General features: G+C 37.6%; 3 protein-coding genes across 4 annotated transcripts; 2 read left to right on the plus strand and 1 right to left on the minus strand.

Moving 5' to 3' along the window:
* Positions 1-3177: 3177 nt before the first annotated feature.
* Positions 3178-12499, plus strand: LOC131538451 (C-type mannose receptor 2-like). Its single transcript, XM_058772329.1, has 4 exons — positions 3178-3202; positions 9010-9072; positions 11176-11529; positions 11692-12499. The coding sequence occupies exons 1-4, from the start codon at positions 3178-3180 to the stop codon at positions 12051-12053; spliced, it is 804 nt and encodes a 267-aa protein (XP_058628312.1). The 3' UTR covers positions 12054-12499.
* LOC131538452 (lithostathine-1-alpha-like) lies at positions 12372-13408 on the plus strand. Its single transcript, XM_058772330.1, has 2 exons — positions 12372-12389; positions 12601-13408. Exons 1-2 carry the CDS (start codon positions 12372-12374, stop codon positions 13000-13002), a joined length of 420 nt encoding a protein of 139 aa, XP_058628313.1. The 3' UTR covers positions 13003-13408.
* A 4673-nt stretch (positions 13409-18081) lies between these two features.
* Positions 18082-22724, minus strand: LOC131538612 (gastrula zinc finger protein XlCGF49.1-like). 2 transcript variants are annotated; one of them, XM_058772549.1, is made up of 3 exons: positions 22183-22312; positions 21923-22055; positions 18082-19540 (listed from the first exon to the last, which is right to left on the minus strand). In XM_058772549.1, the coding sequence occupies exons 2-3, from the start codon at positions 22005-22007 to the stop codon at positions 18876-18878; spliced, it is 750 nt and encodes a 249-aa protein (XP_058628532.1). In that variant the 5' UTR covers positions 22008-22055; positions 22183-22312; the 3' UTR covers positions 18082-18875. The 2 variants fall into 2 exon arrangements, with proteins under 2 accessions (XP_058628532.1, XP_058628531.1); XM_058772548.1 differs by lacking the exon at positions 22183-22312 and adding an exon at positions 22604-22724 and having other exon boundaries at positions 18083-19540.
* Positions 22725-26906: the final 4182 nt, after the last annotated feature.

Genomic DNA, 26906 nt, shown 5'->3' on the forward strand with positions numbered 1-26906 from the left:
TTGAGCTACTTTCACTATCATCACTGTGTTGTTTCTAAGCTGAAAAGCAGAAAATTGCGCTTCATTTCAGATCCGTTTTTCACTCCGGACATGAGAGCAGATAGTCCATCACACAGCAAGCGTTCTCCTTTCTAATGTGTTTTTAACTGTATAATGGAAATTTTAACTTTATACCTCCACTATTACCCCGTCTCCACTGTAGTGTCGGTGTCCCCAAATCACGTTCACGTTCTGACGACCCGACCTCTGGACGTGATGACGTAGACGCAAAGTAATCGGTTTAAAGTGTTTACATGGCAGGATTTTAATTTTGCTCGGTTTATAGAAAGGTTTATCCCACCCCTCTCAAACCGATTACAATTTCAATCGGTTTGGGCATTTTTATTCCGATTGAGGTGTTTATATGGAGCATTTTCATTCGGATTGGACTTTTAAACCGATTACAATGCTCCATGTAAACGCACCTATTGTTGCTTTAGTATTGCGTTCTGTTACCTTGATTTCGTTTACTCTGTGTTTGTGGATTACTTTTTGCCTTTGTTTTCTGCCCGTTTCCGATCCTGTTTTGGATCTTTGTTTCTTGCAATAAAGCTGATCTTGGATCTTCCCTCAGTTTTTGGAGTAATCGTTAACTGGGGAAGTCGTGGCCTAATGGTTAAAGAGTTGGAATCGTAATAAATGGCATAAATGGCTGCCCACTGCTCCGGGTGTGTGTTCACGGTCTGTGCATGTTCACTGCTGTGTGTGTGCACTTTGGATGGGTTAAATGCAGTGTACAAATTCCGAGTATGGGTTGTATGTCACTTCACTTTCACTTTTTCACTAACTGCATTGTGCACTTTTGTTGCACAAGAACAATTTAAATGTTTTTCAGAATTAAAAGACAATTACAATTTTTAGCGTTATTTACAAATACTGGATTATTTTGAAAGAGAATATAAAAGAATGGGTAGTACTGAATTACATAAATTAGTAAAATTGATAATCGATTCTCATACAAAGAATAATCCTAAAATAATTTCTTCTCTCTACCAGGCCCTGAGGGAGAATAGAAAAGATTCATCTAGCTGTATGAAGCAGAAATGGGAAAGATACAACATGATCTCACAGAATTCCGTGTAATGTTCACGGACTTAATTAACCTCTGAATCTGTGGTGGCATCACGGAATCACCGAAAATTCCGTGATGGGCTCACAGAAGTGATACCAATGTAAGTCAGTGACAGGCATCAGCCGTGCTCCACGCACGGAAACCCTTAGCATCAATATGCCGACGCGATACTGGGAAATTTATCGTCATCATTATTGTTCAGAACTGGGTAGGTTTAGGGTAGGGGTGGGGTCAGGTACTCCAGTGAAAGTATAACTGCATCGGAGTCACTCTTTTTACGTGGTCCGATGCAGCGCTGGTGTTGAACCAGTGAATCCGTGCATGGACCACGGCTGATGCCTTCTGTGAGCCCATCACGGAATTTTCGGCGATTCCGTGATGCCACCACAGATTCGGGGTTAATTAAGTCCGTGAACATTACACAGAATTCTGTGAGATCAGGTTGGAAAGATAATAAGGGGAAGAAATTCCGAATGAAAAATTGTATTTTGCTTGTAAGACACATACAATTACCTGTTCACGGAGGTGGAAAGAGTTTGCATGGAAAAATCTGGTGCGTATTTTCATCACTTCTAAAATTAAAAGTAAACAATTATCCACACCACAACTATGCTGCAGGATGTGTGGTCAGGTCGATGTTGACCATCTTCATATATTCTGGAGTTTCTGCAAAAATATTACCTTTTTGGAACATGGTTTTGATGGACATTGGGCCTCATTCATGAAACATTCGTAAATATAGGAGTAAATTCTGAGTAATTTGCACGTAAAACAGACCTTCCTGAAAACTCTCCTCCGGATTTACAAACGCTTCGCAAACGTCCGATTTGACAGTTAAACGTGTATGTTAATAAATTCGGTAACACTTTACAATAACAGTACATGAATTATCATGTACTAATACCTTAATTAATAATTACTTGACTATGAACTAATGAAGAGTTAAGACATGTATTAATCAAGAACTAATGAAGAACTAACTTAACTACGACATGAGTCATATGAATTACCGCATGAATAACACCACCTTAATTACATGTCAGTTCCTGCATGTTAGTTAATGTATTAATTAACACTTTGGGGTAAACTAAATCAAACATGCTCTAGAAGAAAGATTCATGAAAATGGCACACTGCAAAATTGTTTATAAATTTTCCACCTGCAGCTATGTCACAAACATCAGTGAATGACAGTGGATTTCTTGCAATATTTACGTTTAACCTAACTCATCCAACGCACAATGATGCATTCATAATTAAAAACAACTTCATCTCATCCTGTTTTGAGTGATTCCACTGCTGCCCTCCTACAATAATGTATTCATTAAGCAGATGCAATTTTCCAAATTAAAATCAGTGTTAGCATAGAGATGATGGTTAGGTTATGTATTGGTTTACTGTCTTTATATCATAATAATGCACAGAAATCAGACGTTTGTCTTGTGTTCTTGCTCTTCTTTTGGGCCACTATTGCCCCTTCAAAATGTTAACCTTCCTCCTACCGTTCAGTTCCTTCTCCATCCAAATGCAGTCACACAACCTCTGCTCTTCCACTTTTTTACAAACCACCAAAAAACACCAAATATCTGATTTAGATGAGCTGAATTTGTATAAAACAGTAGTTCCTGCATGTTAGTTAATGTACACTTTGGGGTAAAAAAGTTCCAAACCTGTATGAATTTCTTTTTTCTGCCGAACACAGAGGAAGATATTTTGAATAAAGTTTGTAAACAGGCTGTTTTGGGGCACCATTGACTTCCATAGTAGGGAAAAAAAATACTATGGAAGTCAATGGTGCCCCAGAACTGCTCTGTTTCCCACATTCTTCAGAATATCTTCCTTTGTGTTCAGCATTCATACAGGTTTGGAACTACTTGAAGGTGAGTAAATTACAGAATTTTCATTTTTGGGTGAACTATCCCTTTAAGTCTTCGACGTAGACCGCATTTTAATCTTTGTTTTGCGTAAATTACAGTTGATTCATGTGAAATATCCTCTCCTGTGCATCCTTATCAATATCATCAGACGATCAATCTCTTGTCGGTGGAAAGACTGTAAAGCCGGACGATGCGTGATATCACAACAGATGGCGGTAATTATCAAATTTAGTTTGTGATCTAGTCAGAAGAAGATGCTGCCTGCGCTGCTTCTATGCATTACACGCTCGTGACTCGTCACAACGCAAAACGGAATGTAGTGTTTGGTCGCGCTACATCGCTACTTGCTGGAAAAACTAGAAAACTGGAAAAGCTACACTGTTTTAAAAGTAGCGTCGCAGTTTTTCTTTTGTTTCAAGTCAAATATATTTCACGAATAGGACTATTTATTTTAGAAACTGCGATGAACATAATCAGTGTCTGCTTGAGAATGATGACACACACTGTTTTAAGTCAGACGCTGATCGATCTGCGCAAATCAAAATTCATATGCCAGGGGTGCAAACTTATCACCTTTCGGCGAAATTCGCCGTTTTCACATTGAAATAGGTCATAAATTTGGGGGGGTGGGGGGGTCGTATCTGCGAGTCATCTGTGTCATGTCACCTGTAGCGTTTTTTCCCGTTGGCAAAGGAATGGACCCGCCCTACTCTGCTTCTGATTGGCTTACCTTAATGTCCTTTCCCTCATCCAACCAATCTCACTCCTGAAGCCTAACTTTTAGATGCTGCAGGCAACTGTCCATATTTCCAGAGGCTACGTAAAACATGAAGGAACAAGCTAACGGCAAGCAACTTATTTTTGAAGTAATTGGGCTATGCTGGTGGTTAGATTAGCCTGTTTGTAGCTAGCTAAATTAAGTTGGCTTGTGTTCCAGTATAAATGGTGATTACCGCGTGAGACTGCGGTTTTTTGGTTTTTTTTGTTTTGCATGAGGCTGCTGTTGCAATAGCTATGAATATTGTAAGTTACTTTATCGCTACTTTAGTTCGCAACCCTTTGCAAACTGCTCCTCAATCTCGACCTTAACATTTGTCTCACATATCAGTAAGATATTACTCTGACATGAAGTCGATTTGAGAACTGTTCGACCTAGAAGTAAAGCATAGCGTTTAATGTACAGTAATATTAGTATCACTCAGCTCAAGTGGAGGCAGCGCTAAGCCATAGCTAAGTGTCCGTCTGTAACAGCATGTTTCAAGACGGAGAAACACCTCGCGTTTAGCCCGTCAGCTACTTCAGAAATTCGAGTGCTGAAATTAAGATTTACAGTAGAGGTCTGCACGGGCTTTAAATTGAAGCCCGAACCAGGCCCGTGCCCGACATCGTCTGACCCGACCCGACCCGAATCGAGCGGCACAGTTAAAATTTAGAGCCCGAACCCGAATTTTTTTATATAATAACTAATAGCCAATTTAACAAAACAAACAAACAAAAAAGGATGCTGTATTTCACGATTGCATGCAACTTTCAGTAAGCACATGTCAAGCAACAGATTCATCAAGGCTCGGCCACTTAACAAGGCAAAAGAAAAAAAACACTTAGGCTTACCAGTTATGAAAGTTTATGAACATCAGGTGCAGCGGTCACATAAATTCTGCCATCTTTGATTTTACTTTGGTCACTGTCGCTATGGTTACTGTTAAGGAAGGCCCCCAAAATCATCCCCAACACTGGATTGAAGTAGAAGGTGTACAGGTTCCTCTACTAATAGCAGGAGACCCTGCCCCCCCTTCCTTGGCTCATGAAAGGATTCTCTGGTCCCTCTTTCAGCAGAGACGTCAGCATTCAACCTTCACCTGAGTGGCAGCCGTGTGAAGGTTGAGCATACATTTGGCCATCTGAAATCAAGGTGGCGTGTTCTGGCTAAACGTTCCGACATCGACTACAAATTCATGCCACAGTTGTGGTTGCCTGCTGTGTTTTACATGACTTGTGTGAGAGAGAAAAGAGGCCTCTGGAACCACTTGCACAGCCTCCTCCACGTCAGTGCAATCCTGTACCTAGTAATGAGGCCTTGGCAATTCAAGATGCTCTTGTTCGACACCTAGGCAGAGTTCATGGCAACACTCCTTAGAAAAAAGGGAGAGATATAAATTTGAGATGTAAAAAAAATAAATAAAAAAGAGTGCAGAGGTTTGTTGTTTCTGTAACTTAGTTTTTATTTGAAACTGAAGTAACTGTTTTAACCAGTCTTGTTCAACACAGAACCAAGTTTAGGTTGATGCTGTTTATATTAAACCGAAATGTAAATTATAAAATCTGAAAAAAAAAAAAGTCTTACTTGGCCCTAAGTAACAGATATAAGCAGAAAGGCCTTTTTCCTTTACATTGTGTAACTGAGATGTAACTGAGAAACTTCAATAAACAATCAGAACTTGATCAGAATAATTTTCAACTTATTCACTCTAAATTAAAGTATGTGGATTAATAAACATGAATATAAACATGATTATAAGTTGATCCCTTGTCATTTGAGATGTGACTTACAGCTTAATAAAGTGTTGGGAATAAGTATGTAAAATTATTTATTTGACAAACATTTTTCTGTAAATCTAGTGAGTGACGGAAGCTTCCGGGAAAGCGGATTCTCTGCAGCTTTGGCACCTCCGCTCTGTGGCTGTGACTCGTCAGGATTGTAGCGTGTTCTCAGTGTTTTGCTGGTATGCGGCTGATTTCATGTGTGAGGTAAACTGTCCGCGAAGCCTCGCCCAAGCAGAAAAACGCGCTGTTGCTGCCAGATCTCGATTGCTGAAAATTACATTGTGTTTGATGCAAAACTAACTTGACTAAATCATATGGAAAAAAAAACAAACATCATAACTGTATATTTTCATGCTTTCTCAAGCAAAGCAAATTTTGAAAGTCCACTAAAAACATAGCTGGTCATAGACGATGTTGAAGACGTTATTGTCAACAAGTGGTAAAAAAAAAAAAAGGTTTATAAAAATGTATTTAAAATTTTAAATAATAACAAACATCAGGAAAAAATAAGAAATAATACCTTTGTCGCTCACAGTTAAAGTCCTTCTCTGATTTTATTGTTGTTTGCAACGTTACTTGGCAATATTTTTATATTTTAATTCATTAATTTATTTTGTATTTTCATGGTCTATTATTGGAGTAGTGTCACCCGGGTGGGAGTTTTAACTCCTATTCACTGGGAATAAAAAATAAATGAATAAATAAATAGCCTAAATAAAATAAAAAAATCATTCAGTCTATGCGGAGACATATAGAGCGGGGGAATCACCCATCTCCTCACCCTCTGAATATTATGTATCATATACATGTAAACGTTATTTGGCGGTTTCTACTTGGGAAAAGCAGCTGTTTTCTAGCATTCGAATAACTATGGATAAACCTGAAACTATAGACGAAGGATTGGAGATGAATTTAATTTACAAATAAGGTAGGAATGTGCATACTTTTAAATCGACACCTGCCACGGTGAAAACGATGAGGGGGGGGGGGGGATGTCTGTGTGTGTGTGTGTGTGTGTGTGTGTGTGTACAGTATATGTATGTAGCCTATATGTCTGTGTGTGTGTGTGTTTGTTCTGTTTATTGAATGCAATTTTAATTATTCATATAATTATTTACAGGTGAAAGAATATGACATTTGAATGTACTTTGCTTAAAAATGCACTAATTTGATAAAAATGCATTTTTCTCAGTTTTTTGTCCAAAATGTTGTATTTCTGAAGAAACCTATGTGCATTCAAGTGGTGATAACACATGAAGATAGAATAAAATAGTTTTTTTTGTTGTTTAAAAGCAGAGGCTCGGTTCTTTATTTTTAAATATAATATGTTCATATATTCATAGCAGAAAATATTCTGAGGGCCGTCAAATTTAGGTGAAAATCATCAAAAATGCTGGTGGTGGCTGGCGGGGAAAGAGTTAACAGAGTATTTCTGTGCCAAAAATCTTACTTCCGGGTTCGTACAAGTTTCAGAGAGGTTTTTTTTCAATTGTGGCTCTTCGTGACGTAAACGAGGGTGGAACTCCTTATATGGGCATTTCTCCTGGAAGAACGCGTCCGTGCACGCATCGACCAGAGCGAGAGCAAGAGAGCGCCCATCAACGCGCTTCATCCGGCAGCGCTGCAGGGGACTCGCTCGGGAAGAATGTCTCTAAAGAAGTGTGTTTTTGGTTGTGAGGGAAAGATAACCTTGTTCAGCTTCCCGAAGAACCCAGCGTTACGTAAACAGTGGATGCAGTTTGGTTTTTTGGGGCAGTTTTTCAAGTGTGTTTGTTGACGAACGTTTTATAAACAAGGCCCAGTTCGACGCTGGATTTGCACATCGTTTGATACTGAAAGATGGAGCAGTCCCAGATATAAAAGACGGTAAGTGAAACGGCATCAAATGTACAGTGGTGTGAAAAAGTGTTGGCCCCCTTCCTGATTTTTAAATTTTTTGCATGTTTGTCACACTTTAATGTTTCAGATCATCAAACAAATTTAAATATTAATCAAAGATAACACAAGTAAACACAACATGCAGTTTTTAAATGAAGTTTTTTATTATGAAGGGAAAACAAAATCCAAACCCACATGGCCCTGTGTGAAAAAGTGCTTGCCCCCTCCTATTAAATCATGAAAGAACTGTGATTAACCACATTATTTTAGAAAGCTGAGTTAAATTTCACTAGCCAAACCCAGGCCTGATTACTGCCAGACCTGTTGAATCAAGAAATCACTTGAATAGAACCTGTCTGACAAAGTGAAGCATGTTTAAAGAGCAACACATCATTCATAAACAGAAATGGCTTTATAACCCTTTCCAGACTGATACATGTAAACTATTTTGTTTCTCATCTAAGGCTTTGGGACTCCGGCAAACCATGGTCAGAGCCATTATCCACAAATGGAGAAAACTTGGAACAGAGGTGAACCTTCCCAGGAAGTGGCCGGCCTACCAAAATTACTCCAAGAGCACAAAGACGACTCATCCAGGAGGTCATAAAAGAACCCAGAACAACATCTAAAGAACTGCAGGCCTCACTTGCCTCAATTAAGGTCAGTGTTCATGATTCAACAATAAGAAAGAGACTGGGCAAAAACAGCATCCATGGGAGAGATCCGAGGCAAAAGCCATCGCTGACCAAAAAGAACACAAAGGCTCGTCTCACATCTGCCAAAAAATATCTTGATTATCCCCAAGACTTTTGGGCAAATATTCTGTGGACTGATGCGACAAAAGTTGAACTTTTTGGAAGGTGCGTGTCCCGTTACATCTGACGTAAAACCCGTGATAGTGTGATGGTCTGAGGCTGCTTTGCAGCTTCAGAACCTGGATGACTTTCCATAATTGATGGAACCATGAATTCTGCTCTCTATCAGAAAATCCTGAAGGAGAATGTCCGGCCATCAGTTTGTGACCTCAAGCTCAAGTGCACAGGTAGGCAGAAAGGAGACACACGTATGGACATTTACAATACCGGACTAGTACTTAAGTACTAAAGCAAACGAGGATAATTAATGAGACACAGGTGAACCAAATGACGAAATCAAACACTGGGGAAAACTAGGTCACAGAACACATGAGGAAAGAAAACACAACAAAAAGGTCCATGGGCATGACACCTACAATATCAGTCATTTGAATTCAAATGTGAATAATGGCCATCTTAATTGCATCTTAGTACGTTTGTTAATTGATGTATTAATTAACACTTTAGGTTAAGCTAAATGTAATTTTATAATGTTTGCTAATAAAATTTACCACCTACAGCTACATTACAAACACCACTGGAGGTGCTGAATTATTCTCCTCATGGAATGCACAAAGACACGCTAATAATTAAAAACATTATTTTAACTCAACTGTTGAAGTGACAGAGTATATATTTAATTATTTATGAATTCTAATTTTCATTTTTGTAATGTTTCTATATTAAAATTAATTTCTTGCTCTTGTAATTCATGTTAATGCACCTTTTTGTGCTATCCTATGTAGCTTCTGTGCTGCTGTTGCAGTATGAAAATGGCCTAAGTGAATGTGAGCGTGAGTCGTGTACAGGTGCTGGTCATATAATTAGAATATCATCAAAAAGTTGATTTATTTCACTAATTCCATTCAAAAAGTGAAACTTGTATATTATATTCATTCATTACACACAGACTGATATATTTCAAATGTTTATTTCTGAAGGGAATTACTGCCGCATTGCTGCAGTAATTCAGGCAAAAGGAGCCCCAAGTAAGTATTGAGTGCTGTACATGCTCATACTTTTAATTTTCATACTTTTCAGTTGGCCAAGATTTCTAAAAATCCTTTCTTTGTATTGGTCTTAAGTAATATTCTAATATTTTGAGATACTGATTTTTGACTTTCATGAGCTGTAAGCTTTAATCATCAAAATTAAAAGAAATAAACATTTGAAATATATCAGTCTGTGTGTAATGAATGAATATAATATACAAGTTTCACTTTTTGAATGGAATTAGTGAAATAAATCAACTTTTTGATGATATTCTAATTATATGACCAGCACCTGTATAGTCATTGGAGGTCCTCATATGCATGTTAATCAGTGAAAAAAAGAGGAAGGAAGAAGTTCAAGCATGTTTTGTAACACCAGTAAATGAAATTTACTGTTATAATGTTGACTGTGAGTTGACATCATATGAAGAGGAAGCAATATCAACTGCAGGAATGAAAGTCCATTACAACATAAACCCTCGTTGCAGAGAAATGTAATGTAGCGATTCAATAGTGAAGCCATTTTATAATAAAACTCATGGTGCAGGCTGACATGAAGATTCAGTGCTTTTAAATGTTTCTCTGTGTGCGACTGACTGACTGTATGTGTGTGTTTTCATTTGAATGTGTACATTGTGTAATAATGTGGGCGTTCTCTGTGCCTATGATTTCCATAAATAAAGAGTTGGAGTGTGTTGTTGCTTGTCTTTTATCTGCTCGTGTCAATACATTGTGTGCATACAGACACATACGGACCCTTAGTCTCTACCACATTCAAATGAACACACTTCCAGAGAATTACAGACCAACGCAGAGGAACAATATCATAAACAATATCATAAAAACACAAATGAGGAAGAAATATGAAAAGGGCTTTTGTTTAGAGTCATAGATGATGTGATGCTGAATGAGGGATGAGATCAGATATAATAATCACATTAAAGCTTCAGACAGAAACATCAGACTCTAAAGTAAGAACTCACATGTTCATTCTTTAACCAGAATAAGACTTTTGACATGATAGTATTGTCTTAATAATATACGTACAGTGCATTTTATGTTCCTGTTGGATATTAAAATTAATTTCTTGCTCTTGTAATTCATGTGAATGCACCTTTTGTGCTATCCTATGTAGCTTCTGTGCTGCTGTTGCAGTATAAAAATGGCCTAAGTGAATGTGAGCGTGAGTCGTGTACAGGTGCTGGTCATATAATTAGAATATCATCAAAAGTTGATTTATTTCACTAATTCCATTCAAAAAGTGAAACTTGTATATTATATTCATTCATTACACACAGACTGATATATTTCAAATGTTTATTTCTGAAGGAATTACTGCCGCATTGCTGCAGTAATTCAGGCAAAAGGCCCCAAGTAAGTATTGAGTGCTGTACATGCTCATACTTTTAATTTTCATACTTTTCAGTTGGCCAAGATTTCTAAAATCCTTTCTTTGTATTGGTCTTAAGTAATATTCTAATATTTTGAGATACTGATTTTTGACTTTCATGAGCTGTAAGCTTTAATCATCAAAATTAAAAGAAATAAACATTTGAAATATATCAGTCTGTGTGTAATGAATGAATATAATATACAAGTTTCACTTTTGAATGGAATTAGTGAAATAAATCAACTTTTGATGATATTCTAATTATATGACCAGCACCTGTATAGTCATTGGAGGTCCTCATATGCATGTTAATCAGTGAAAAAAGAGTAAGGAAGAAGTTCAAGCATGTTTTGTAACACCAGTAAATGAAATTTACTGTTATAATGTTGACTGTGAGTTGACATCATATGAAGAGGAAGCAATATCAACTGCAGGAATGAAAGTCCATTTCAACATAAACCCTCGTTGCTGAGAAATAATATGAATATCTGCAGATTCATGAATCTTTTTCTCATTTGTTTTTCTTAAAGCGAACACAGGACTCGTCTTTGTCAATCAGATGATGTATTGGAGAGATGCTCAGAGTTACTGCAGACAGAATCACATTGATCTGGTCAGTGTGAGGAACCAGAATGAGAATCAACAGGTTCAGAAGATCATTAGTGATAGACAGTTATCTGGATCACAAGTCTGGATCGGTCTGTTCAGAGTCAGAGACTCATGGCAGTGGTCAGATCAGAGTAACTCCTCATTCAGATACTGGAGGTCTGACCAACCTGATAATTATGGAGGTGGTGAAGACTGTACAGTGATGAAACTGATCACTCAGGAAGGATGGATTGACGTCTCTTGCACCAGTCTATATCCTTTTGTGTGTCATGAAGGTCAGTAGATCCTCACAAACACACGCTTCATCCATCACCTCCAGATCTCTTAAATTTCACGCTTCATATCTGACATGACAAATTCATCCTCAGTGTTTGTTCTGCATGTTGTTTTTGATCAGTCTCTCTCTAGCTTCAGCTTGTGGTTTGTTTGGTTTCCAGATAAACTGATTGTGATCAGAGAGAGTCTGACGTGGGCTGAAGCTCTGAGATACTGCAGACAGAATCATGTGGATCTGGTCTCGGTTCATTCAGAAGAGATTCAGCGTCGTGTGATGAACGTGGTTAAACGGGCGTCTACTGCGGCGGTGTGGTTGGGTTTACACAACTACTGCATCATGAACATGTGGCTCTGGCTGAGTGGAGAGATCGTGTGCTATCAGAACTGGGCTCCAGGGAACGGAACGACTCCAGAAAACTGCAAACTCGAGAAGAGAAAAGGAGCAGTTCAGTCTGGAGGAGATCAGCGCTGGATCAGCCTTCCTCAATCTCACAAACTCAACTTCATCTGCAGCAGATATTAAGAGCTAATGTGTTTACTTACATTCACGCTTTTCATGGGCTACTTCATTATTTTTCTGGTTTACTTTTATGTTTGATTTGTTATTTAGTAAGTTCTGAGTGAATCTGCTTATTGGGTTTTAAAAGTAGCCAGAAGTCTGTTTTATTTCTGCATTATGAAATAAGAAATTCTTTGTATATCCGGTGTGGTTAAACTATGTTTTGCACTTATCATATCATTTGAACACAAACACAGAACATCAGCTCAAATAAACTCATCTAAAGTCAGTACTGTCTCCTATTTCCTGATTTCCCCTCAACGTCACATTAAACTGAATTATATGTGGGCCTGGGATTCGGTAACATTTGAACTTGAAATATATTTTTTCAACTACATTCATTTTCTAAATACCCCACATCATTAGGCAAATATCAAAAAAAAAAAAAAAATCATATTTTCCCACCTCAGGCATTAAAGACCTTTTATTATTTTATTTTTTTCCTCAACCCAGTAACAGACAAAATGGGATTGGTTTAAAAGGATTTTACACAGAACTTGTTTTTGATCAGTCTCTCTCTAGCTTCAGCTTGTGGTTTGTTTGGTTTCCAGATAAACTGATTGTGATCAGAGAGAGTCTGACGTGGGCTGAAGCTCTGAGATACTGCAGACAGAATCATGTGGATCTGGTCTCGGTTCATTCAGAAGAGATTCAGCGTGATGTGATGAACGTGGTTAAACGGGCGTCTACTGCGGCGGTGTGGTTGGGTTTACACAACTACTGCATCATGAACATGTGGCTCTGGCTGAGTGGAGAGATCGTGTGCTATCAGAACTGGGCTCCAGGGAACGGAACGACTCCAGAAAACTCCAAACTCGAGAAGAGAAAAGGAGCAGTTCAGTCTGGAGGAGATCAGTGCTGGATCAGCCTTCCTCAATCTCACAAACTCAACTTCATCTGCAGCAGATATTAAGAGCTAACTTACATTCACGCTTTTCATGGGCTACTTCATTATTTTTCTGGTTTACTTTTATGTTTAAATTGTTATTTAGTAAGTTCTGAGTGAATCTGCTTATTGGGTTTTAAAAGTAACCAGAAGTCTGTTTTATTTCTGCATTATGAAATATGTGTCTTAAGAAATTCTTTGTATATCTGGTTTGGTTATAACTATGTTTTGCACTTATCATATCTTTTGAACACAATCACAGAACATCAGCTCAAATAAACTCATCTAAAGCCAGTACTGTCTCCTATTTCCTGATTTCCCCTCAACGTCACATTAAACTGAATTATATGTGGGCCTGGGATTCGGTAACATTTGAACTTGAAATATATTTTTTCAACTACATTCATTTTCTAAATACCCCACATCATTAGGCAAATATCAAAAAAAAAAAAACATCATATTTTCCCACCTCAGGCGTTAAATACCTTTTATTATTTTATTTTTTCCTCAACCCAGTAACAGACAAAATGGGATTGGTTTAAAAAGGATTTTACACAGAACTTGTTATTAAACAAACATCTACCTATTGCTCATTACGTTTAATGATAACAAATATAACATTTATCATAATTTTCACATTTTTATAGGGGGTTTGCTGGATTATTCATTAAATATAATGAATAAATGTGTGTCTGATTAGTCCAAACGCTATATCTGCTCCACCATGGGGGTCTCTGGCCCCACCCTGGCCTCCTGCTCTGCCTCTGGGTCCTCGTCCACTACACAGGCCTGGCCCGCCATCCCTCCCCCTGATCCACCTCCGTTACACCTCCCTCCTGGAATTTTCTGACACTTGGTGGAGCTTCTGGAATCCGCTCCTTAAAGCGGGGGTTATGTCACAGCCACCAGGGCAGTCTTCTGGATCATTGTTTGTCTGTTATGAACTTCAGTTCCCATCACCCTTTGCACTCATGATTGTTCTATTACTTTCAGCTGTTTGTCATTTACTTATTAGCTCACCCTGTTAAATACCCTGCTCACTTAGTCATTGTTGCTTTAGAATTGTGTTCTATTACCTTGTTTTCGTTTACTCTGTGTTTGTGGATTACTTTTTGCCTTTGTTTTCTGCCTGTTGCCCTGTACATATATAGACATTAATAAATCAGTAAGTCAATTTTGTTTGAATCTAACATATATACAGTATGTTACATGTGATTCTAGCAAATGGCCAGGTCTCAGTTTGCAGTCATGTCTGACAAACAATGACACGTCCTGTTTCTAATACAACATTTTCACATTTATGCATTTAGCACACTCTTTCATTATATGGACAAAAACAAGTGAGACATTCTTTGGGATATCTTACTTTTCTCACTATCAGAAAGTCAGGTTTAGAATGACATGAGTGGGAGTAAAAAAAATATATATATATTTTTAACCTCCAACATCAGCCAAGCAAAAGTATTACTGAGTAATTTCAGTGCATTACTAGTATGACCGTCAGGTTATTTATTTACTCTCTCATTTTAGCTCTTTTGGTTTTGTATATGAAATTACATTTAAGTGTTTTCTATAAAGCACTTTGTAAGATTATTTTAAAAGATGATGTATACAAATAAAGCTTTAGCCTACTTATTACGGAGTATATATTTGTAATTGTTTATTCAGGGAAGGCGGCGACTGAATATTCAGAAGAATACGGTGGCAGTACCATTAAAAGTGTGACTGGAGAGGGGAAAACCATGCTGTATATTGTGCCTTTAAAGGACGAATTTGATCCGTCACCTCTTCCATCTTGCCAAAAGAAATGCTTTAAAAGAATGCCACCACAGATTCTTGGCCTACATGTAAGGGAATTTAATGCTCTGGAGCGTGAGACACTCTCAGACTCGGAAAACAAAAGGGAAATTCAGTTATTTACAAATCTGTGTTTTTTTTTTGTTAATGTAGGGTTTTTGTCTACTAGCAGGTAACTGTTTCACCTCCAGCCTTTTAAGGAAGGGAGGACATCATTCTGACTGCTTTATTTGTATTTTACATAATTACTTTTAAGTTGACAGATGCAAAGTGTCCTGTATGCATGAAAACATGTCCTATGATGGAATTGGAGGTCCATGCAAGTTTCTGTGGTGAACTGGAAAGGTAATTCACTATATAGTAGTGTAGAAACAGCAGTGTAATTTTGTGCATGACATGACTTGTTGGATCATAAGTCAGAACACTGAATTTCAAAAGTATATTTATATGGCAAATGAGATTGTAAAGGAAATAAGCTATGTATTAATGAATTTTACTTCACATAAACCGATATATTTTCACTGTTACCTTTTCTTCCTAGTCCAGTGTCCCTCCTAACAAGGTGCCCAGATATAATGGAGCCACAAGATTGTCAACTGTGGCTACACGGGGCCTATAAATGAGGACAACAAGGAGATATAACAAGGTTTTATCATGGTGATCCTAGACCAAATATTTGAGAAAACATAGGATTCCATCAGTCATAATGGGTCAGAAACAATCTGTATCAGGAGGAGTCAATTCTGGTAAACTTTCAATAACACCTCCAAAATATAAAGCGAGTGTGGCGTAGGACACACCATGATTGGGTAGCATTCTAGCCCAGGTGTTTGTTGTTATCATCCATTTTTATATTCAGTGTAACTGTAACTGAAACTCTGATGTAGCCCTTTTTTACAAGGCACTGACAAATCAACTTAAGCTTATAAATGTACAACCTCTTCGAACAGAGCAGTTTTAATGCTATGAAAATTGTGTAATCAATTTAACAACAATTTGTAAGACCATACACTGAATGTAGTGTAGGTCTTTTACTGAGAGCCCCACAATGTTCAGCATGAACTTCTCTGGAATGTAAAATACATTATATCCTCCATAAATATAGTAAATAACATCCTTACTAAGCAAAACCTACAGAAATGTGGTCCACTGAAAGATTCAGCAAATCCTAATAAACCATTTAAAGTAACCAAGATTATCTCCTGTGACATGTATTACTGAACCAAGCAAATGGTTTTTGGAAAAAAAGGAAGCTGAATGCCTTTAGTTTCTACAATATTCGGACCATTAATAAGAGGCTTCAGTATCTTGCCATTTCAAAATTGTCACAATACAGGAGAAGTTGCAGTGTATGCTTTTGATGAGAGAACAGTGGATGCTTTTTTGGAAATACGACCCATTATTACTATCCTTTAAATACCATTTTTACTATGTTTGTCTTTCAAGAAACTCTCTCTCGCATCTTTGTTTCTGAAAATGGATTTGAGAGAACACAGAATATTAACATACATAGACTTGTCCATTACATGAATCCTGCGGTATGTTCCAGTATCTCTACACATATCCAGCCTCACAAACCACAGGCTCAACTATTTGCCATTTTTCTTGAAAAAAATACTTGTGCCTCTTTGCCTGTGTTCAACGCAGAAAAGGGATTGTTCCATTAATTAAGAGTTCTCAATGTTTTTACACAAATCAGAATCTTTAGTTTCAGGCGAAAGTTCAAATTAACTCTCGTGCTTGGCATTGAACATCATTAATGACTCTATGGCACAAACTATTGTTTGAATGGCGATGAATCTAGAGCCCCGTTCACACCGCCAGCGACTTTTTCGCTGCTTGTCGCTGACTGCTGGCAATTGAGGTCGCTAGTGGGCGTTCCCACTACTGGTTGCCTAGTTACCCCCGTAGTAAACAGCTTCCTTGCCGCTAAAATCAAACACTTTGGAGGGAAAAGGCTTAATATAAATGGAATCAGTACATAAAGTGTTTAATTTGAACAATGAACGAGGAACAACGCCTGCTTTTTGCCATTGCGGCTATATATCTTCGGCCTGTCTGGGTCCACGAAACCATTTAGGCTCAGAGTCAGCACGTCGAGTACCATCGGCTGGTGCAGGAGCTGCGGCTGGATTAAGTCCGGTTCCAGCTGGACAGGACCCAGTTTGATGAGCTGCTGCGGAGGGTGGGTCCCCTGATTGCAAAGGAGAACACAAACTACCGCCAAGCCATTTCCCCCGGTGAACGGCTGCCAATTTGTTTATGGTGAGTAGCCTCAATTGAATATTTATATAATAGCTCCTTATATATAGATCTATTTAAGCATTAATGTAAGACCTATATATATATATATATATATAGGTTGATGTTATTTAATGAGTAATATAGGCCTATATCACGTAATTCTGATAGAATGTTTGTTGTTACATGCTATGTACATGTTTTTACAGTTTAAACATGTTTATCATATGCATTTGTTCTTAATACTCTTAAGTTGTTTTTTGTATGTATAATTATAGGAGTTAAGTATGTTTTTTTTTTTTATAGCTTAATATGGGTTTTGTATGAATTTCTGGTTTGACACTTGCTTATTTCTTCAGGTTCCTTGCAACAGGGGACTCATACCGCACTATTGCCTTCAGCTACCGGGATGGGCACAGCACTGTAGCTGGCATTGTGCAAGAAGTGCCAAAGGCCATTTGGGACTGCCTGATGGAGGACTACATGCCTGTTCCCACCATAGAAGACTGGCGGGACATTGCAGCAGAGTTCCACCATCGCTGGAATTTCCCAAACTGTTTAGGATCTATTGATGGAAAGCATGTAGTGATCCAGGCACCCAACAACTCTGGATCACTATTCTACAACTATAAAGGGACATTCTCTATTGTTCTTTTAGTAGTTGTAGATGCCAAATACTGCTTTTGCATCATAGATGTTGGCAGTTATGGGAAGACCAGTGATGGTGGGACTCTGGCTAATAGTCCCTTTGGTGAGGCTCTTCGCCTTGGCACCCTTGGCTTACCCGAGGACACGCTTCCCAGCAGAACACCTGGGTACCCAGCCTCACGTCTTCGTGGCAGATGAAGCCTTCCCTCTCCACAGAGACATGATGAGACCCACTAGCCCATGTTGGTGATGGTCAATGCTCTGCACTGCACAACATAAGCAGAATAGGAAGCAACAATGCTGCACAGGAAGCAATGCGTGTGAGGGAGACATTTGTCAACTATGTGCAGTTCCTTGGCAGCCACAGGCATGAAAGGTTCTTTTCAGAACCAAACCAAAGGCTCTTTTAAGAGCCACCCATATGTCATTTCTTAAAACAATATTCTGAGTTCACTATCAGATATGCCCATGTAAACATCTCCCCAATATGCATAACAGCATAAAGTACAGATTATAAAAGCTGTAACACCTTTGAAAAGTAGCGGAGACAGCATCACGGAATAAAGCCACACATTCAAGCTTCCTGCATTTCTGCCGCTGCCTCACGCGACAAAATAATACTACAGTGCAACCGCGACAGTAAGACAACATCTGTATTGCTGTTTTTAACGTAGTCATAACAACGCAACAGCATTAGAAACCAATGCACATTCAGTAAAAACGAAAGAGCGCTTATGGACACACAAATTGGATGTGGACAGTCAGTTATTCAAATCCGATTCCATCCGGATATGCACAAAATCAGATTTGGGCTGACAGTCTGAACAAAGCTTTAGGCTGGCCACAATAAAAGGCCACTCTAAATTTAAAACAGCTTGAATATTTTAATTTCAAAACAACAAAGGAAACCCACAAAGTGGTAGAAATGTCACTCTTTCAATCAATGATTTCAGCCCTCCAAAAGCGTTTTGTTTTGTTTGGAAATCTCGTCACATGGCAAAGCATTTACAGAATGAGTTTGCAAATGTTGTTTCAGGTCTTTTTGATACGTGAAACACGTTTCACACTGGATACAGATTTGACGTTTCTCTCTCCAGCGTGGAGCCTCATGTGAAGCTTAAGGTTTCCTTTAAGTTTGCAACTCTTTCCACACACTGGGCAGGTGAAAGACCTTTGTTCACTGTGAATGCTCATGTGAGTCTTAAGGGTTGCTTTCAGTCCGAAACGCTTTCCACACTCAAGGCAGGCAAAAGGTTTCTCTCAGTGTGAATCATCATGTGAAGCTTAAGGGAGGTTTTTCTTGTTAAACCCTTTCCACAGTGATCGCACATGTAAGGCTCCTTTCCAGTGTGAGTTATTACGTGATCCCTGAGGTGATTTGGGTCTGTGAAACTCATTCTACACTGATGACATGTAAAACTCTCCTCTCTTGAATGAATCTTCATGTGAATATTAACAGATACTTTATGTCTGAAGCGCTTTCCACACTGATCACATGAAAACGGCCTATCACCAGTGTGGCTGTTCACGTGATGGTCAAGGCTTAGTTGTGTTGCGAAGTTCTTTCCACACAGTTCACAGCTGTAAGGCTTCTCTCCGGCGTGAGCTCTCACGTGTTTTTGAAAGCTTCCTTGCTGAGTGAAATGTTTTCCACACTGAGCGCAGGTGAACGGCCTCTCTCCAGTGTGAATCCTCATGTGGACATAAAGGCCGCTTCGATGACTGAAACAGTTTCCACACTCTGAGCAGATGACACGATTTCTAATTCGAGTGTTTTTTTGTGAAGAAGTCTCTTCAGCACTGAAATCATGATTCTTACATTGATCTTTCTCTTGTTTCTTATACTGCTTCTGAACCTCCTCTTTTATTGCCATCAGGTCTAGGATGAAGAGAGACAAATACAAGTTAAACCCTGTTTAAAAGCAACAGCAGAAAAGAGAGCAACAATGGCCCAAATCTGCCATTTATTACGGAAAGTCAAACTCAGCTTGTGTAGGGTGACAGTCCTGGGGGCTGTTTCATAAAACATGCTAAGAAAAGCTGGGATTAAAGTCCAAAACCTGACTTGAAATAACTGAACAAATCAATCGGGACTAAAGCGGTTTCATAAATGACGATTTAAGTTCACGCAATCTCACTAATTCGATCCAGGTTCAGTGAGTCAAGATAATTTGATGTGCAGCTTATTCTTAAGCAGGCCTTGAAGTGGTCATCGGATGCCCATTTTCCACAAGTTGATATGATTCTTTAGGGTCTTAATGAAAAGTCAATAACATACTTTGGTTCAAATTTCTCAATGGTAGTGTAAAAACACCCTTTTTAACCTGTCAAAAACAGCTCTGTTTTCAGCAACCCATTTTAGTGCATTTCCCTTTAAATGCTAAATAGCAAAATAATTTTAAGTGAAATATTCATTTTGCTAAAATATTTGTTGCTGGACATTAAATATGACATGTAGAATTTTAAACCTACATACAAATGTCTTTTTATGATAGCAGTAACTGTAAATCAATTGTAAGCTGGCTAATACAGCCCTAATTACTAGCTCAAACGAGTTAATGTGTATTCCTCTTATCAGTTCAAATGTAGTCTGTTTTCTATTATTTCATTTCATTTTCATTTCAAAATTATTTTTAACTTTTAATGCTTTAATGAGCAATTTTAGATTGTAAAGTTTTAATGTTAACAATAACCATAGTACAGCTGTCATAAAACCCAAGAGAAAGGCTGCATGGCAAGAAACTGCTGATCAACTGAATGCACAAGTAGCAACTATGTTAAAATGTTTTCATATTTGTGTCCCTGGAGCACAAAAGCAGTCATAAGCAGCACAGGTATATTTGTAGCAATAGCCAACAAAACAGTGTATGGGTAAAAATGATACATTTTTTCTTTTATGCCAAAAATCATTAGGATATTACGTATAGATCATGTTCCATGAAGATATTTTGTAAATTTCCTACCGTAAATATATCAAAACTTAATTTTTGATTAGTAATATGCATTGCTAAGAACTTCATTTGGACAATTTTTTTTTTTTTGCACCCTCAGATTCCAGATATTCAAATAGTTTTATCTCGGTCAAATATTGTCCTGTCCTACCATACATCAACAGAAAGCTTATGACTGGTTTTGTGGTCCAGGGTCACATATCTTTAAAAAAAAAAAAAAAAAAAAAAGTCATTAAATTTTTGGCACAATACATTAAATTTTCTGTATACTTTTATTTTTAGACGGATAATAAAGTCCAATAATTGTTAGTTCTTATGTTAATGTGAATTGTTTATGGTCTTTTCATCAATCAAATATCACAGCCAATCAGAAGCATGTGTGGGCGGAGCCTCTCTGGAAGCGCACTGCTCTCCAACGAAATGGATGTTTATAATTAATTCATAAATATTAAAGCTTTTTAACATCATTAAATGAACATACTGAGTGACTGATTACATGTTTGTCATGGAATACACTCGTTGGTTCGCAGTGAGTTCACAGTTTTAATGCTTGTTTAATTTATTTTTAAGATCTGAGGTAAACTATCTATCGTTGCTTTCAGTATGGCTATAAGGTCAAATAATATGACATTTAAACTCATATCAGACACGTTTCACTTTCAATAAAGCACATAATTCAGTACCGTCGTAGTTTGTATGTTGTTGTTCCAGCCGCGAATCGCATAAATAGAAACCGTTTCTAAATTAGAAATTCCGTGTGACGCCGTCGCGGCTAGTTAGGACAAAAACTAATTAACATGGAAAAGATACCTTTTATCGTGTGTTGCGGAGTCGCGTCGAGAGTAATTAGGACACGGTGTAAGTGTCGAATGGCTATTCTACAGCGGTTCCTACCAGAAGCAGTCTAAAATAGTCCGAATATAAACACTTCTTATAGGTGTAAGTAGTGAGTTTTGTGAATTTTGAAAAGAAAAAAAAAAGTTACGGACTGCAGCTTTAAGTGATGGATTTTTTTTTTTTTTTAATCAAAAGGACTTTTTAGGTTTATTGTTACACTCCATGATTGATTTGTTTGTGGTACTTCTGTATTATTATTATTTTTTTCCTAATCTAATGCTTGTCATAATAACAAATGTCCAGCTTGTGAGCAGGATCTTAGTATTTTTACGGTCATGTGATCTCAACCCGATCCATGTCAAATAAAACCACTGTAATTACGACACACTTCAAAAACTGCATTCACTTCTGTAGAGCTGGACACTTTAATGAGGATCAGATGAGTGAGTTCAGCTTTGAGAATGAAAACAAACCTATTCCATCATCGCTATCTTCAAGCTTCACTCCGAATCCTTCTTCAATCTTCATGTCTTCAATCTCCTCTTTAATAAACGCCATCTTTATAATAGTGTCACATGGATCTCAGTCACGTCGCCAGCAGTTTTTCTGTGTTTAAGATGACAGAAAAATAAAGAATCAGTCAGAATGAGAGTTAGTGGACTCAAATCACCCGATTAACCAAAAACACTCAACACTAGCTCTACAAATGAACAAAATAGGTTAAATGGTTTACATTGGTAATTATTGATTTATAGATCACATTTAACAGTCCACATTCGCGGTTGGTTTGTAAAAGTGTTCATTACACACGTGACATGTTTGTGTTTGTTGTTCTCGTTGTTTTGATTCATTCGAGCGACTCAAAACAACGAATCATTTGGTTTAATTGACTCGTACATGCAAAAGCCCGGTGTTTGCGGTCACTGATGGCCAGGGACTGAAGTCGTGTTAAAGATAAACTGACTGACAACAGCGAACGAAATGAGACGCAGCTCTTCTGAAACTAATGTTACTCAAGAGAAAATAACGTGCATTAACGTGATATAAAGTATTACATTGTTATCTCAAATAATAATGAAGTCATTTTACAGAGTTTGCAAAACGCATCAAATTGCTTAAATGGATTGCATTAATTTAAACGCTTGAAAACAAACCTGTCTTCAGTCGAACCGCAACAAACGCCGGAGCGCGGCGCAGGCTTGTGACGTCATGTCGCCGAACCAAAATAAAAGTCCTGTTCGCACACGAGCACAAACATAGAGGAATATAGGGTTGAATTATTGGTGAAATACATATTTAAATACATGTCGTTCAACTGTGTGTTTAACATGCGAAGATTCTGTCAAAAGTGCAAAAAATATATAATGTAATGAAATATAAGGTAACCGTTTACCAAACATCTAATGCAATGTAACCATTATATATCAGATTATAGAGAAGAAATAAAGAGTATTGATAATAAAGTATTGGTAATGATTTCATATTATTACACACACACACACACACACACACACATATATATATATATATATATATATATATATATATATATAAAAACACTGTGTGTGTGTGTGTGTATATATATATATAATATATAATAATTTTTTTTAAATAATTTATAGTGCAAAAATATAATAGGTGTGAGTTGCTGTCTATAATGATTCATCACACAGTGAGTGAACATTGACACAATTACATCACAATTAAAACGACAGTTTTCCTACAAATAAAAACCATATTTTAATTGATCTTATTTATTTTACGAGACATCTGCCCCTTTTTATAAGCTGTATTATAAGTGTCAGGTGTGCTGAACGTGAAGCCTGAAAGCCGCATAACAGCCTTGCAGACAAGCTAATAACACACAGGTTCATCATCTGTTAGCCTTACAGACCACACAGTGTGTTTACTGTTTTATTTTTGTAAAAGCAACATATATAGAATGTAATCAACACAGTCATTTACACACATGCTATGTAAGAAACAGTCTACTTCAGTAACTTAATTACTAATTATCCAGCTTTTTAAATGTTTACATGTTATAACACTAACAAAGTCTCACAAGTAATGCACCAGTGAAACATTTTAATTAGTTAGATTTTTTGTTGATGGAACACCTCAACACAGCTTTTGGATATTTTTCCCAGGTAATAATTACCATACAACAATAATTGAGTTGTGATGAGTACAACCTGGGGGCTGTTTCATAAAAGACGCTTAGAAAAGCAGGGATTAAAGTCTAAACTTGAAGCAGCTCCATAAATGATCATTTAAGCTCACTCAATCTCACTAATTTGATCCAGGTTCAACCTTGTTTAGCCTTTGAATTAAGATTATTTTTCTTACCCCATCGGCAGATATCTTTACTTGTTTTAAGCAAAAATTACAAAATTTGGATGTTTCTCAGAAAACAATACAAAATATCTTCAGTCATTTTACTTTATTATTAAAATAAAATTATTAAAATAATTTTTTTGCAGTGTGTGTCAAGGGCGTTTCCTCCGAGGAGGCAAGGGAGGCAGTGTCTCCTCAAAATCGATGAGAAAATAATTGATATTACAAACATGACATTAAAAGTATAAGTCACTTGCTTTTATAAAGTAACACTGTTAAACAGCGACACCTGCAGCTAAAGTTACAGCTGAGGCTCGCTAAGAATGTTAGCGCTGAGCGCTCTCTCCTCGCATCATGAGTAGACACGCCCCTTGCTGCTGATTGGCTACAAGTTTGTTTTGGTACTCTTGGGTGAGTTTCCTAAAAGCAACTATGGTCACAAGTTCTGTCATTACCAATAGAGTTCAATGGGATTTACCACTATAGTTAGCTAATGATGCTTTTGGGAAAATCATCCTGCCCGACTTTGAAGCGTTTTTGAAAAAATACATACCCCACCTTTAAATGGATGCCAATCTCAAATTAAGAAAATTACCAAATTCCATCAACGCGTTCATGTGTCAATATAACGTAAGCATAATTTTACATTTTCCAAAAATGTATGGTTAATATTATTTGTAATTGTGAGCAAACTAGGGTTTAACGAAAGGTAATTCGGCCCGCACAAGGGGACATTTTCTTCGTTATCTGGCAAATATCTGTTGTATTCCTGATAAATGATACATAACAGTTAAATGAAATAATTCTGAAGGAGCATGAATTGATTAAGATCCATTAAGGTCTTAAATGACACAAGAACTGATAGACAGCATTGAATTATAAGAAAAGATTTATTTCTTAAAAATGTCGTAAGAACTTTATGTAGTCTACACGTTTGAAGAATTAACATCAGTATACATGAAATACTTTGACCATATTTGTTATTCACTCAGGGATGTGATTTTTCCGGATTAATCCGGAATTCCGGATTTTCCGACCTGAAAATGTGACCTATGTGAATCATGCAGATCTGTAAAAAAGAAAAAAAGGGGGGCATCTCACAGCCGTCACCATGGTAACCCGGGACGGAACCACAATCGCCGTCCCCGCGCAACAGGGCCACCCCGGGCGGCACGTCAGATGACAAAGAGATGCATTTTTCCTTCCTTTCCAAGTATCAACAAGGACGTATTTGCGACCGTTCGCAAATGGCGGATGGCGAAGTATGATTGGTCAGATCACCTGTCAATCAAGCTCCCTGCTGCGCAGTGTAAGTTACCTCAGTCGCTCTCGCTCTGGTATCGTGACAAGAACATTGCCGGATCGGATGATCTGGGTATGTATTATTGCTTGTGTCTATATATAACCTAAGTTACTAATTTGACTTTGTTGTCGATTGATTAGATGATCGATTTTGAGTGATTTTCCACTATGGTAGGATGTTTAAGCTGCATTAACATGAACTTACTTGTATTTGCTAGCTATGAGGGATGCTCATTTCGGTTAATTTTCCCAACCGACAACCGCAAATCATTATCCGATTATTAACCGTTAACTGATAAGATGGTAAGTTAACACTTCTCAATAAGGTTCATTCAGCGCTGCCGCTCCCACCACGCGCATCACGCACTGTGCGTAGGGTACCGAGTGCTGAGGGGGCACCAAAAAATAGTCTAATGAAAAATCAATAAGGGTGTTGTCTTAGTATATTTTCCTGCTTTTTTGTCCTTAGCCAATCACATGCCTGTCACTGCAGGAAATCCTTCTGAGAGATGCCAGGACTGCAGCTGGCTGGTGCAGAAATAGAAACTGGGATGGACAAATACAATTCCCCAGTGTGCTTTCACGGGAAAAGGACCAACAAATTGCATGCCAATCCAAATTGCAGAGCTGGATGGGTGACTACGACGAAATTCGGCGGAAATTTTCACTTTTGTATTTTGGGAAAAAAATGATTATGAGATGTTCTGCACAGAAATGATTGATAAATCAAAGTACAAAATCCTCACCAGATTTGAGGAGGAATAAGTCATCCTTCAGGATCATAAAAAATCAATCAATGATCACTACAAAATCAATAAAAACTTGAGTGTCTCAATTAAAATGGTCTCATGATTATTTCTATATATATATATATATATATATATATATTGTGTGTGTATATATATATATTACAATATATACACACTTTTTGTGTATATATTTCTCACTATTAACTAACTATTGCCTCAAACTCCTAATTAGCCTACTGTTCAGGTGTAGGGTGAGATGTAGAATATGGTCACGCATAAGGCATTAGTATGTGCTTTGAGTACTAATAAACAGCTAATATAGTAATATGCAAGCAAATTTGTAATAACTAGTGTTACATTAAATACATAAAAATAATGTTTGTGTTTGTGTGTGTGAGCGCGTGTGTGCATATACAGTATTGGCTAAGGGCAGCTGGGCACTCCTTATCTGTGTGTATGTTCTTTATGGGGAAAATATTATGTAATTTAGCTTATTGGGTTCATATAATATGCATCATCAAATCTTTTATTTAAAAATAAACGGCGACAAACGATCGTGACTCCTGTTCCACATCTAATGTGATTTATATGTTAAAATGTCTCTGTCCATTTGTTTATATTGGAAAAACTAGTCGCCAGTTAAAAATTTGCATCAGTGAACATAAACCAGGAGACGTGCTCACATTAAGGTGTGACGTCATACTCCCGCTCCTGCTTCTTGTGATGCTGCTGAAGAAAGGTTTGTGTTTTCATCTTTTAAAGTGTTAAAATCGATGCAGACCGTTCAAGACATTTGTATAGTTTTTACAAGGACCGTAAAACGGATGAAATATTCTCGAGTGTAATATTATAACGCTTTATGCAGCATTTGTGATCGTTATTTTGCGCTTGTAAAGCGCATCAGAAGAGGCGCGTCTCGTTATCGAGAATCAGTTTAATATCATAAACACGAATTTGTTCGGTTGCGATGGAGAACCGGTGTTAAACCAAATTCTGTGACCATCGTATTCTGTGACCCTAGTAGGCGCTGTTGTCACTGTTTGGCTTGAACTGTATCACACAGGCGGATTGG

This window comes from Onychostoma macrolepis, chromosome 04 (genome assembly GCF_012432095.1).
Source record: "Onychostoma macrolepis isolate SWU-2019 chromosome 04, ASM1243209v1, whole genome shotgun sequence".
Classification (NCBI taxonomy): Eukaryota; Metazoa; Chordata; class Actinopteri; order Cypriniformes; family Cyprinidae; genus Onychostoma; species Onychostoma macrolepis.